The sequence below is a fragment of the Aquarana catesbeiana genome, linkage group LG09 (genome assembly GCF_042186555.1).
Source record: "Aquarana catesbeiana isolate 2022-GZ linkage group LG09, ASM4218655v1, whole genome shotgun sequence".
Lineage (NCBI taxonomy): Eukaryota > Metazoa > Chordata > Amphibia > Anura > Ranidae > Aquarana > Aquarana catesbeiana.
The window spans coordinates 59,782,358-59,796,069 of NC_133332.1; the positions used below are offsets into that span (position 1 = coordinate 59,782,358).

Genomic DNA, 13,712 nt, shown 5'->3' on the forward strand with positions numbered 1-13,712 from the left:
TGATTTATGAGTGGTGGAGTGAAAGGAGTAAACCCTAGTGGTTTGGTGCTTCCATCTCCAGATCTCAGTGTAATTAAGTGCTTGTGCCCATTGAAGTAGGTCCGGTGAAAACACCCTATTTGGATTGGACGAGTCCAGAGATGGGTCCAGAATAGAATTAAAGTCTCCAGCTATGTAAAGTCTGGAGAACTGTAATGTAGCTAAATGTTCATATATTTTGTAGAGGACCTGTTGGTTGAAAGGAGGGGGAATGTATACATTTACTAAAGCATAGACCACTGCTCTGATCTCCAGTAAGAGGATTATGAATCGGCCTTCCTGATCAGTTTGAAGATGTAGGACCTTATATGCAAGGGATTTGTTTAATAAGATGGCCACTCCTCTGGCGTAACTGGAGTACGTTGCATGAAATGCTTGCCGTACCCAGGGTCTACGTAGTGCTAGGATCTTATTCCCCAGGAGATGGGTCTCCTGCAGGAACAAGATATGGGGTTTGTGATTATTCAGGTATTTGAACATTAATGCCCTTTTAACCTTATTATTAAGACCTCGTACATTCCATGTTATCAGTTTTAACTCCATAAAGGCAATAACAATTTATAATGCAGCATAATGATACCTACGTGTGAGGGATCAGCCCCCTTGGGCCCAAGGGAGAATGCAAAGAGGAGAACAAATTTTACACTGGGCATGGTGAGCATTGACAGAACACATGTATATGTATATACATCAGTCAGTGGATATAGAGCGTACAAAAAAAAAAATAAACAGAAACAGTAACCTGTAAACTCCCTACTGACCATGAAGTACCCCTAACAGAGAAAAAAAAAGAAAAATAGAACTATGGCCAGTTTAATACCCTAAAACCTGAACTCAAAACTCCTAGAACTTCAGACTTCTGTGAAAAGTTCCAAAGTGCGGCGATTCAGTGCCGCTGATGCCTCTTCAATTGGCGTAAAGAAAAACTGGGGGGGGGGGGTAGATACTGTAGTGAGGTGTGTCCAACAAGGTAGCTCCGGGGGTAGAAGAATGTAGAAGTACTGCATGTCTAGTCCTGAACTAGAGGAATCTCCGGTGATCAATGGCTCTTGCAAGAGAAAAATCATAATCAGGTGTAGATTAAACATGCCAGCTCCCGGGGTTAGGTTGGTCTCCCACGCAGCATAACGGGTAAGTCCTGCATGGGAGTTCAGGAGTCAATTAGCAACAACTTTAGGTGATAAGACCCAAGGGGGCTATACAACAGACTGATAACTGGACAAAATCCCCACGAGCCCGGATCCGGAAGGGAGATAGAATTATTATGAAACTATCGGGGAGCCACTTGTAGTAAGGGATAATATCTGGTGCTCACCCCAGGTTGTTTAGCCAGTCATCTGCATCAGCCGGAGAGTCGAAGAACCTGACCGAACCATTATGGGGGACCCGGAGACGACTGGGGTACAACATACTGTATTTAATGTCCTTTTCGCGTAGGCGTCTACGGACGTCATTAAAGGACTTCCTCTTGCGCTGCAGGTCAGCTGAAAAATCCGGAAATAATAGGACTGCAGAATTGCCATACTGGAGCGAAGGATGTTTGCGAGCTGCGGAAAGGATCCTGTCTCGGTCCCTGAAGTTGAGGAAGCGAACCAAGAAGGGTCGGGGACTCGCACCAGGGATAGTGCGTCCCGTGGGTACACGATGGGCACTCTCGACGACATAGGTCGGGGAGATATCTGCGAGGCCTAGCAGACTTTTGAAGAACTCTTCCGCGAACTCCGCCGGTCTGTCACCTTCCTCCCCCTCAGGGAGACCCAGGACTCGAACATTGTTGCGTCTCGCCCTGTTTTCTGCGTCATCGGCTTTGGCGACAAGCGATTGTACTGTGCGTTGCAATTCCGCTATGGTATTGGAGTGGGTAGCTGTAAGATCTTCAGTGGCAGAAATTCTGGTTTCCGATTCAGTCAGCCTGCCCCTAATCTTATCCAGGTCGTTTCTAATGAGATTACATTCTTCAGCTAATCGGTCTATTCTCACCAGCATGGAGGTTTTGCTTTGTTCAATGGCGGCCAGGATCAATGCGGTGCTGTCCTGGGAGGGTGGGGCAGGGAGAGCCGCACTCGGCGAAGCCTCGTGCTCCATGGCTAATTCGGTCAGCAGTTCCTGCAGCCTCCCTATGAGAGAAGAGTCAGGCTGTGTAGCCGGTACAGGGGCTGAGCGGCCTGGTGTGGATGAATTTTTGGGCCGCTGCTTAGGGCCCATGAAGCTGAAGGCAAGAGATTGATAAAATGGAGCTGGGTAATAATCAGCCTTCAGTGTACAATTAGAATGAGGGGAGGGAGAGGGCACCCCCACAGCCACACAGCAGCCAGTCAGTCACTGTAATAGTGTTCACCACTGGGGTATTTTCAAGGCAGCAGTGCGGTACAGATTTTAGGATCCCAGTCCCAACAGAGGATAGACTTCAGGGCCCAGTGCAGCGGTTAGAAGGGTACTACAGGTATGCCGCAGGTATTTAGTCCCAGAAGTCCGCAGCACAGAGAGGTGGGCAGTAGTCGCCAGCAGCCCCCCGTGTAACTTGCTAGTAGTGACAATCCAGTGGGAAGAGCCGATCGTGAGCACTATGCAGGAGAGGCCCAGGTAGCCAAGATGAAGGCAGAGGGGTGAATCAGGATGCTGGGCCCCAGGACTCCTCACCCAGCCCACGTATGACAGCCCCCACCAGCTAACTGAGCTGTTTTTCTGCAGGATGGTGAAGGGATGATGGGATGTGCGAGCGCAGCAGTGTCCCCGCTCCCAATTACAAAGCAGGCCGGCCGCGGCGCTCCTCCGCCGGCCGGCGGTGTAGGAAAGTCCGGTGGCCTGGAGGCTTCACTAGGCCGCACTAGGCCGCGGCCGCGGCGGACGATTTAAACGGCCCCACGGACCATCCAGCTCTGACAAACACCTGGGGGGGTAGGTCGGATGGTAAGGAGTTCCCTTACCTCTTCACCAGGCCAGGAACAGCTTCCTCCAGCTTGCTGTGACCCTGAGAATGGCGGCGGCCGCAGCCGTGGTTCATCAAGGGATCCCCAGAAGATCACGGGCCCGAGAGTTGCAATATAGGCACAGGGAGCAGCAGATGATGTAGGAGAAGCCTACAGGCAGGTATTCTGGCTTTTTTTTCTAATTGATGGCACGGATGGCAGAGGATGGTGTTCAGGATACCCGGAGCTCCTCTCCAACACGTCCGCCGCTGTTCACATCCGGACACGCCCCCCAGACGGAAGCTTTTCATCGTATATTCCGATCGTGTGTAGGCCTCATCGGACTTTTTTTTTTTCGAAAATTCTGGCTGACCTAGAAATAGAACATGTTCTAAATATTTCCGACAGAACCAATATCTATCGGGAAAACCGTTCTTCTGTATGCTGGTCCGACAGACCAAAAATGACGCATGGTCTGAAGCAAGTACGAGACCGAAGCTATTGGCTACTGGCTGTTGAACTTCCTTTTTCTAGTCCCATCGTATGTGCTGTACGTCACCGCATTCTGGACGGTCGGACTTTGGTCGGACTGTGGTTTGACCGTGTGTAGGCAAGACCGCTTGAATGGAATTCCGTCGGAGTTCCTTCGGAGAAACCTTCGGAGTTTATTCCGATGGCAAAACCGGTCGTGTGTACAGGGCATAAGAGCTAATCACAGCACTCATGTGATAAAGAAGCCGTGTGCCTCCCAACATCAAAACCCACTTAAAGGGTTCGTGCCTATATGCAGCCTCACCATTGCCACCAATGCAGCCTGATCAATGCCCATCTGCAGCCTCACAAGTGCCATTAATGCAGGTCCTCTGCTTTTGGAAAATGTATATTTTGTGTGGGGTGTTAAGTCATTTTCAAGTCAAAAATGCAAATTTTAACGTGTGAAAAATGAAAAAAAATATTGGTCTGGCAGTAAAGAAGTTAAAGAGGAAGCAACCAGTAAGATCAAGCCGTTGAATCAGTAACTAGCACGGGATTTCTGTTGCATAGGTGCATGTGATTGTGCACATACCAAGAGGTATAAGCTGGGATTACCCGTCTGAGTGTATAGACAAGGGGAGGAAGGTGGGCCAAGAGGCATGCCTGACAGGGAACTTCTAGTTTGTCTGTCTTTATAAACTGGACATAGCTATTATTATTATTATTATTACAGGTACTTACAGTATATAGTTGGATTGAAATTTGTCTGGTTCAGCAGGGACCGGCCAAATTTCAATCCACGTGTGTCCATGACTGTTCGATAGAAATTAATCTTTGGATCAACATTTGATGAATAGGCTTGCAGGAAAAATGTTCTCAATGAGCTAGCTACAGCCACTGATCAGTGTATTCTGGCAGGGGGGAGTCAGAATACTACAACTGTAGCTTGACGTTGAACCCGCAATCCACAGATTTCACTTTTATTACCTGCAAAATCATGTGCATTTTTTTTTAGAAAAGGAGAACTGCTTGCCAACTGCCCCATAGCACATTTACTGCTAAAGAGCGGCCGCACTGTGCAGGATCACGTATATATACGCGATCCTGCACTTCCGGGTATCAGGCGCAAGGGTGCGCCACCAACAATCCCGCTGTGATTTCACACAGCAGGAGCTGATCAGCAGGTCCCGCAGACCCGATGTCCGTTGGCACCCACTGATCGTTCGGTATGCAGGCAAAATGGCAGTCTGCCAATGTAAACAAGGCAGGTTGCCGTTCTGTTAGTATAGAAGGCATGGATCCTTTGTTCCTGTAAAGCAGAAACACTGATCCATTCCTTCCACTAGTCAAAATCCCTCCCCCACTACAATGAATCACCAGCTAGGGACACCCTTTGATGGCCCCTGATGTTGACCCCTTCCCAGCCAATGTCATTAGTACAGTAACCGTGCATGTGGTTAGCACTGATCACTGTATTAGTGTTACTGGTCCCCAAAAAAGTGTTAAGTGTCAATTAGGTGTCCGATTTGTCCACCGCAGTATTGCAGTCCTGCTATAAGTTGCTGATCGCCGCCATTACTAGTAAAAAAAAATAATATAAATAATAATACATATTTGCCTAAATTAATGATGAAATTTGTTTTTTCTTTACATTTTTTATTGGATATGTTTTAGAGCAGAAAGTAAAAAAAATTTTTTTTTTTCAAAATTGGCGGTCATTTTTTGTTTATAGCGCAAAAAATAAAAACCACAGAGGTGATCAAATACCATCAACAGAAAGCTCTATTTGTGGGAAAAAATGGCGTGGTCAGGAAGGGGGATAAATGTTCTGGATGTGAAGTGGCTAAATGTAGCACAGGTGTAAAAACAGACAGGCTACAGTCTAGGTTAAAAAAATCTAACGAATAATAAGCTGATTTTACAAGTTCAGCTCCTCAAAGGGATAGTTTACCTTTACCACAAAGCTGCCTATGCAGATAAGGGGTGTTTGTAGATAAAAACAAACTGTGCAGCTCTGATTAAAGTTGAATAAAGCCCTTCCTATAGGTGTAGGTCATTTACATACCTTATAAAGCCTGACTGGAATACTCCCAGGATGTTGCTAAGTACTCCCACATACCCCCCAACCATTCCGGATTCGCCGGGACTGTCCCACGATTTGATCTAAGTACCGGCGTCTCAGGAAATCAAAGCTTTGTCCCGGAGTGGAGCCAAGTGCTGGAACGTGGCTCCAGTGGCTTGCCTGCAAGCATACACTAGTGCGGGCACCAGTAACACGCCCTGCGCCTTGTGCGGAGTGTCTGGGGTCCTGCACTGCTGTGTATGTGTGACAGACAGCCAGCGGTGAGAGATTCTGGCTGCGGCACACATATACAGTGCATGGCAGAGCGGTTTGCGGCTCCTCCCAGTGGCATAAGGGGGGCAGTGCCCATGGTTGCAACATCTAGAGGCAGGTGAAGAATTGGCCCCGTGCTCACTGTCCCCACTCCCGAGTATGCTGTGCGGCGTGCGCTCACTTTAAGGCACGCAGGCAGGCGAAGTTGGTGCCATACTGTATGTGCTGTCTGACCGGATCTCCACAACAATGCTATTCCCGGACTGTCAACATTATGTGTAGAGAGCCAAGGTGCGAGCGGCAGAAGAGAGGAGATCAATGCCACTGCTGGTCAGTGTACAGGAGCAAAGCACTGTGTGGATTGGGGTCTATGAAGGATGTGTGAGAGATCTATTCTATAGTACTCTACTACTCTTCTCTGCTCTGCCCTGAGGGTACTGAGATATGGGATGGGCACTAGTACAGGGGTATTACAGCTGAATCACTTCTTTCTTGCAGTGTCAATTCTTAGTCCACAAGCTGGCACAGATCTTGGCTCACGCCCTTTCTTCTTACTTGGGTGTAACATTTACCAAATATTTCAACTGCAGAGGTACCAGAAGTCCCAGAATGCTCCACACCATGGCTTGCTGGCTGCAGTAGTACCCGGAAAGCTGGATTGCCCTGTAGCATGGCTTGCTCATACCTCCCAATTATCAGGATTTGATCTAAGTCCAGACGAATCAAGGCTTTGTCCCAGAGTGGAGCCAAGTGCTGGAACAAGTTGCACAAGCATGCACTAGCGCAGGCACCAGTAACACCCGCCCTGCACTGCTGTGTATGTGTCGCAGGCAGCTGGCGGTGAGAGATGCCAGCTGCCGCACACATATACAGTGCATGGCAGTGCAGCTTGCGGCTCCTCCTCCTCCTTGGCTGTTCAGGGGAGAGTCATGTCATGCCTGGATCTATGGGAGTGGTGGGGTGGGTTGTCCCCCCCTTCCATATTTCATCAGTGCCCTCCTCCCAGATTTCCAGGTGACATGAGGGGGAGAGGTTTGCTGAAGGGGGGCTATTTGGGAAGGTTAATTTGGGGGGGGGGGTATTTTTGCTAAAGGGAGGTATGGGAAAGGGGGATTTGTGTTAGGAGGGGGTGGGGGGATTTGGGCTAAGAGGAAGAATGGGGGGGATTTGACCCCCCATACCCTGCCTTACTGACTCCTGTCCTCTGTCCTGTTGACCCCTGTACCCTTCCCTACTGACTTCTGTCCTGCTGACCCCTGTACCCTTCCTTACTGACTCCTGTCCTCTGTCCTGCTGACCCCTGTACCCTTCCCTACTGACTCCTGTCCTCTGTCCTGCTGACCCCTGTACCCTTCCCTACTGACTCTTGCCTCTGTCCTGCTGACCCCTGTACCCTTCCTTACTGACTCCTGTCCTCTGTCCTGCTGACCCCTGTACCCTTCCCTACTGACTCCTGTCCTCTGTCCTGCTGACCCCTGTACCCTTCCCTACTGACTCTTGCCTCTGTCCTGCTGACCCCTGTACCCTTCCTTACTGACTCCTGTCCTCTGTCCTGCTGACCCCTGTACCCTTCCCTACTGACTCTTGCCTCTGTCCTGCTGACCCCTGTACCCTTCCCTACTGACTTCTGTCCTCTGTCCTGCTGACCCCTGTACCCTTCCCTACTGACTTCTGTCCTCTGTCCTGCTGACCCCTGTACCCTTCCCTACTGACCCCCTGTCCTCTATCCCGCTGATCCCTGTCTTCTGCCCTTATGACCCTTCTGCTCTGCCATACTGACCCCTGGGCCCTGCCCTGCTGACCCCTGTAAGTATAAGGAAGCCCAGGTTTTGTATAACCGCACTCCTTAAACCTCTCCCACTGTTAAGGGGTTGGTCACACCCACATTTTTACGCAGATCTCTTCCTTCATCAAGTGTCCCTCATTTTGAAGTTCAAAAGTTGGGAGGTATGCTCCCAGGACGTTGATAAGTGAGGCCTAGTCATCACTGCTCACCTCCACCATCACAGGAGTGCAGGGCTGCTGATAGAAATCGCGGGGCCCTGTACAGACTACCTGACAGGGCCCCCCTAAGAAAATATTAAAGCTATATTTTGCTAAAAATACAATAAAACTATTAGCAGACACGAATACAACATAACTCTTATGCCCCGTACACACGGTCGGACATTGATTGGACATTCCGACAACAAAATCCTAGGATTTTTTCCGACGGATGTTGGCTCAAACTTGTCTTGCATACACACGGTCACACAAAATCCGATCGTTCTGAACGCAGTGATGTAAAACATGTACGTTGGGACTATAAACGGGGCAGTAGCCAATAGCTTTCATCTCTTTATTTATTCTGAGCATGCGTGGCACTTTGTGCGTAGGATTTGTGTACACACGATCGGAAATTCCGACAACGGATTTTGTTGTCGGAAAATTTTATAGCCTGCTCTCAAACTTTGTGTTTCGGAAAATCCGATGGAAAATGTGTGATGGAGCCCACACACGGCCGGAATTTCCGACAACAAGGTCCTATCACACATTTTCCGTCGGAAAATCTGACCGTGTGTACGGGGCAATAGAATTCCTGCCAAATCTAAAAGATAAAACTGAGTTAATAAATAAAAATGAAGGCGAGATGAAAAAAATATACAGGATCAGAGGGAGAGAAACAAAAGTTAGGCTCTATACACACTGGGCTTAAAAAAAAAAACTCCAATTCACCTAGCAGAAAAAAATACTCATATAGAGCATTTTTTGTACAAAGTTTAGACGAGTTTAGGAGAGTTTTACGTTTTTTTCTGCCAGTAATCAGAGATGCAAACCAGAGGGTTTTTTTTTTCCTGCCTCTAAACGCTGAGCTCAAAATACGCCTGTAAACGTCCTAATGTGCATGGACACATAGGATAACATTGAGCTGCTTCTACAGACAGAACACAAAACTCCTATAGAAGCAGTACATTTTAAATCAGTGTGCATGGAGCCTAAGTTAGAGAGATAAATTCAGGAGCAGAAATAGTCTTAAAAACCAGTGCTGAGAGGAGAGGAGGGGCCCACACAGGGAGGGGGATTAGTGAAGGACGACTGCCTCTTTCTTAGCAGATAAAAACTGGCAGCAGGGATGCATACCTCCCAACTGTCCCTGATTTTGAGGGACTGTCCCTGATTTGGAGCAATGTCCCTCTGTCCCTAATTCCTCCTCATTTGTCCCTCATTTTGGTCTGATCTATATAGATATTTAAAAAAATGTACTTTTTATCTATCAAAAAGTGTTTTCCAGAGCTAAACCTTTCATCTGATTTCTAAATTGCTGCATTTGTAAATTCCAAAAGCCAAAATAAAGCAATAGTAGTGGTAAAAAAAGCACTTGTGGGTTTAACCAATCTTGTTTTTTTTTGTACAATTCTCCTTTAAGGGGGCGTGGTAAAGGGTGTGTCCTATGCCTGCATACATTTTGCTGATAGGTGTCCCTCATTCCCATCTCAGAAAGTTGGGAGGTATGGGGATAGGGGAGAAGAGCAGCTTTCATCTACTGGAGGAAAAGAAACACCATTGTCGTCTGTCACTATTCCCCCTCCCTGTGTGGGCCCCCCTATGTTATCGGGCCCTGTACACAGGGGCTGGTGGCCCCCCCTATCAGCGGCCCTGCAGGAGTGAGCTGTTAAATGCTGAGCTCAGAGCTACTGCATCAGGGGGCGAAAGAGTATGTATGGGGGTTTGAATCAGAGAAAGAGCTCACTCGTGTGATGGTGGAGGTGAGCAGTGATGACTAGGCCTCACTTAGCAACATCCTGGGAGTACTTAGCAACATCCTGGGAGTATTCCAGTCAGGCCTCATAAGGTATGTAAATGGCCTACACCTATAGCAAGGGTAATATTCATCTCTAGTCAAATCTGCACAGTTTGTTCTAATCTATAAACATCCCTTACCTGCATAGGCAGTTTTTTTTTGTAAAGATGAACTATCCCTTTAAAGTGATTATGAATCTTTGTTTTTTATTTTTTTTCAAATAACAAACATGCAATGCTTACCTGCGCTGTGCCCCCCCCCCCCCACACTGAGTGCCCACCATAGCTAGCCACTTGCTATAGGGGCACTCATGCATGCTCGCTCCTTGTATCCAAAAAAGCTGCTACGTATCTAGTGAAACACAATAAAATGGCAACGCATTTTGTCTAAAAAAAAAAAAAAAAAGTCTTCTAAATCTCAGATTTTCTATTACCATATATACTCCAGTATAAGCCGAGTTTTTCAGCACATTTTTTGGCTAATCCTCCCCCCCCCAGGTTATACTCGAGTGGTTGTCCCACTTAAGAGAAAAATGTCTCGAAAATGGAGCCGAAAAAGGGGCAGGGCCGTCCCGCTGGGTGCCGCACATGTATCCGCCCGGCGCCCCTGTCAGTTTCCCCTCCCTCCCATACCATGTGTCAGAGATCTGAATGGCCGTGCAGCTGCTGTAACGATGTTCCGCCTCCTAGACCGCTTCTTGTGATAGACGGCACACTGAATCATTGCATCATTGCAATCATTGCAATCATTACAATCATTGCAATCATTACATCATTGCGCCGTGTGTCATAGGAGGCGGGACATCGTTACTGCGGCTGCACAGCGATTCAGATCCAGCTCTGACACACAGTGTGACATCGTGACATCTCATTACCAGGCACTGGTAGGTTGTACCTGATGGGTACTGGTAGGCTGCATGTCATGGGCACTAATAGGCTGTACATGATGGGCACTGGCAGACTGCATGTCATGGTCACTGATAGGCTGTACATGATGGGCACTGGTAGACTGCATGTCATGGGCACTGATAGGCTGTACATGATGGGCACGGCAAGTTGCATGTCATGGGCACTGATAGGCTGTACATGATGGGCACTGGCAGGCTGCATTTCCCACCCTAGGCTTATTCTCGAGTCAATAAGTTTTCCCAGTTTTTTGTGGTAAAATTAGGTGCTCTTGGCTTATATTTGGGTCGGCCTATACTTGAGTATATACGGTATTTAAAGTAGAACTATAGGCAAATTTTGGATAGAGCAAGGGAGGGTTCTAACCCCTGTCAGATTTTCTTTTCACCATCTGTGTCTCATTACAGAGATGTCCCTTCTCTTCCTGTTCCATAGCCAAACAGGCTGCAAATTAAGGGAATTCCTTGGAGACCCCCAGGTCATCCAGAACTAGTTTCCCAATTGGAAGATTATACCTTTATTACTTTTCTGGGGACAACCCAAAATTTTGGATTTTCTTTTACTTTCATTTTTGATAATAATGGTAAACAGGACAAATAGAGAAGAGGAATCTCCTGACAGGGACACAGACAGCAGTAAAAACTGTTAGGCATTCTAATCCTTCTCCAAACCTAAAAAAAAAAGTGTTTAGTTATACTTTTAATGAGCTTATAAAATACATATATAGATACACAATAAGACAGTCTTTTGAAGCTGCAGCTTCCACAGCTTGGAATTCAGCTTTACGTATTCTTCAGGATTTACCTTTATCAAAGACCTGGGCATTTCTGTGGTGCTCATATGTAGAATTGTTCCCAACAGGGGCAATGTGGGGGGTCCAGGAGGCAAATTTCGGCTCTGTAACTTCTTTTTCCATGAGAAAAAATATGCAACAAGACTGACACAGACAGCCAGGAGAATCGAGCCCGCCACTCCCAGCTCCATAGTCTTTCTACACAAACACACGAATACAGGAAGTGTTCTGTATACAGCCACACTAATATATACAGTACATATGCTCTCTTAGCTTGCTGGGCGTGTTTTCTCAAGTCAGTAAGGAAAATGTGATATGTAGATAAGCCAGATGACTGGGATAAGAGCCAACACAACACAGTTGGCCTAGGGGCCTATTTTTGTTTTATGGCTCTGTACTCATCGCTGTATTACTAATATTTACTCAACTGGTGTTATGACCTCTGTATGCACATACATTCATTCCTCCAATGTAAGCATACCGTAGTGATTTATCTCTGCTTGTGCCTTTACTTTAGGAAGTTCAGAAACCACAGCCGCTCAATGCAGGGGCCTGCAGGCAGGCTTTTAACTTGCTGCAATAACATTCATTTTTTGATTCATCAAAGCAGACTTGCACTCAGCTGCAAGGTCCTCTTATTCAGCACTGGCCACCTCCAAATGTTTAATTACTACATTACTTTAGAAAAGGTGCCTTGTCATGAGATTTGGGATACTCCCCGGGATCTTGCAGAAACGATCATGACGCCACCCACTTCAGTGTGAAAGCTGGGTGTATAGTAAGTACTCTATGTGTCTTAGCTTTTTTTCAACAGGTGTTTTTTTTGCTACTGCCGTAATGTGGTGGTTGGAAGGCTGGATCCATGTGAACTAAGTTTGTTTCTAAGACACTTATCAAGAGCCCCCTCTTTGGAATATATGTGCCTTGACTACCATGCTGTCTTTACGGTGACTTACTCACATTGGGTCTGGATTAGGGATGAGCCGAAAACCCCCCTGTTCGGTTCGCACCAGAACATGCGAACAGGAAAAAAGTTTGTTTGAACACGCGAACACCGTTAAAGTCTATGGGACACGAACATGAATAATCAAAAGTGCTAATTTTAAAGGCTTATATGCAAGTTATTGTCATAAAAAGTGTTTGGGGACCCGGGTCATGCCCCAGGGGACATGGATCAATGCAAAAAAAAGTTTTAAAAATGGCCGTTTTTTCAGGAGCAGTGATTTTAATGATGCTTAAAGTCAAACAATAAAAGTGTAATATCCCTTTAAATTTCGTAGCTGGGGGGTGTCTATAGTATGCCTGTAAAGGGGTGCATGTTTCCTGTGTTTAGAACAGTCTGACAGCAAAATGACATTTCGAAGGAAAAAACCCATTTAAAACTACTCGCGCTATTGCATTGCCGGTCCGACAATACACATAGAAGTTCATTGATAAAAACGGCATGGGAATTCCCCACAGGGGAACCCCGAACCAAAATTAAAAAAAAAAAAGGCGTGGGGTCCCCCCAAAAATCCATACCAGACCCTTCTCCGAGCACGCAACCTGGCAGGCCGCAGGAAAAGAGGGGGGGACGAGAGTGCGCCCCCCCTCCTGAACCGTACCAGGCCACATGTCCTCAACATTGGGAGGGTGCTTTGGGGTAGCCCCCCAAAACACCTTATCCCCATGTTGATGAGGACAAGGGCCTCATCCCCACAACCCTGGCCGGTGGTTGTGGGGGTCTGTGGGTGGGGGGCTTATCGGAATCTGGAAGCCCCCTTTAACAAGGGGACCCCCAGATCCCACCCCCCCCCTGTGTGAAATGGTAAGGGGGCACTTACCCCTACCATTTCACTAAAAAACTGTCAAAAATGTTAAAAATGACAAGAGACAGTTTTTGACAATTCCTTTATTTAAATGCTTCTTCTTTCTTCTATCTTCCTTCATCTTCTGGTTCTTCTGGCTCTTCTGGTTCTTCCTCCGGCGTTCTCGTCCAGCATCTCCTCCGCGGCGTCTTCTATCTTCTTCTCCTCGGGCTGCTCCGCACCCATGGCATGGGGGGAGGCTCCCACTCTTCTCTTCATCTTCTTCATCTTCTTCTTTTCTTCTCTTCTTCTCTTCTTCATTTTCTTCTCCGGGCCGCTCCGAGAACGCCGGAGGAAGAACCAGAAGAACCAGAAGAAGAAGGAAGATAGAAGAAAGAAGAAGCATTTAAATAAAGGAATTGTCAAAAACTGTCTCTTGTCACTGCTTCTTCTGGTTCTTCTGGTTCTTCCTCCGGCGTTCTCGTCCAGCATCTCCTCTGCGGCATCTTCTATCTTCTTCTCTTCGGGCCGCTCCGCACCCATGGCATGGGGGGAGGCTCCCGCTCTTCTCTTCATCTTCTTCATCTTCTTCTCTTCTTCTTTTCTTCTCTTCTTCTCTTCTTCTCTTCTTCATTTTCTTCTCCGGGCCACTCCGCACCCATGCTGGCATGGAGGGAGGCTCCCGCTGT

General features: G+C 47.3%; 1 protein-coding gene across 1 annotated transcript in view; it reads right to left on the reverse strand.

The window, feature by feature from the left end:
• The window catches only part of LOC141107701 (cytochrome P450 2A5-like), a 38,651-nt gene extending 27,154 nt beyond the window's left edge, over positions 1-11,497 (reverse strand). Inside the window, exon 1 of the mRNA XM_073598619.1 lies at positions 11,248-11,497. Coding sequence (XP_073454720.1) covers positions 11,248-11,427 — 180 coding nt within the window. The 5' untranslated portion in view covers positions 11,428-11,497. The remainder of the gene's footprint in view (positions 1-11,247) is intronic.
• Positions 11,498-13,712: the final 2,215 nt, after the last annotated feature.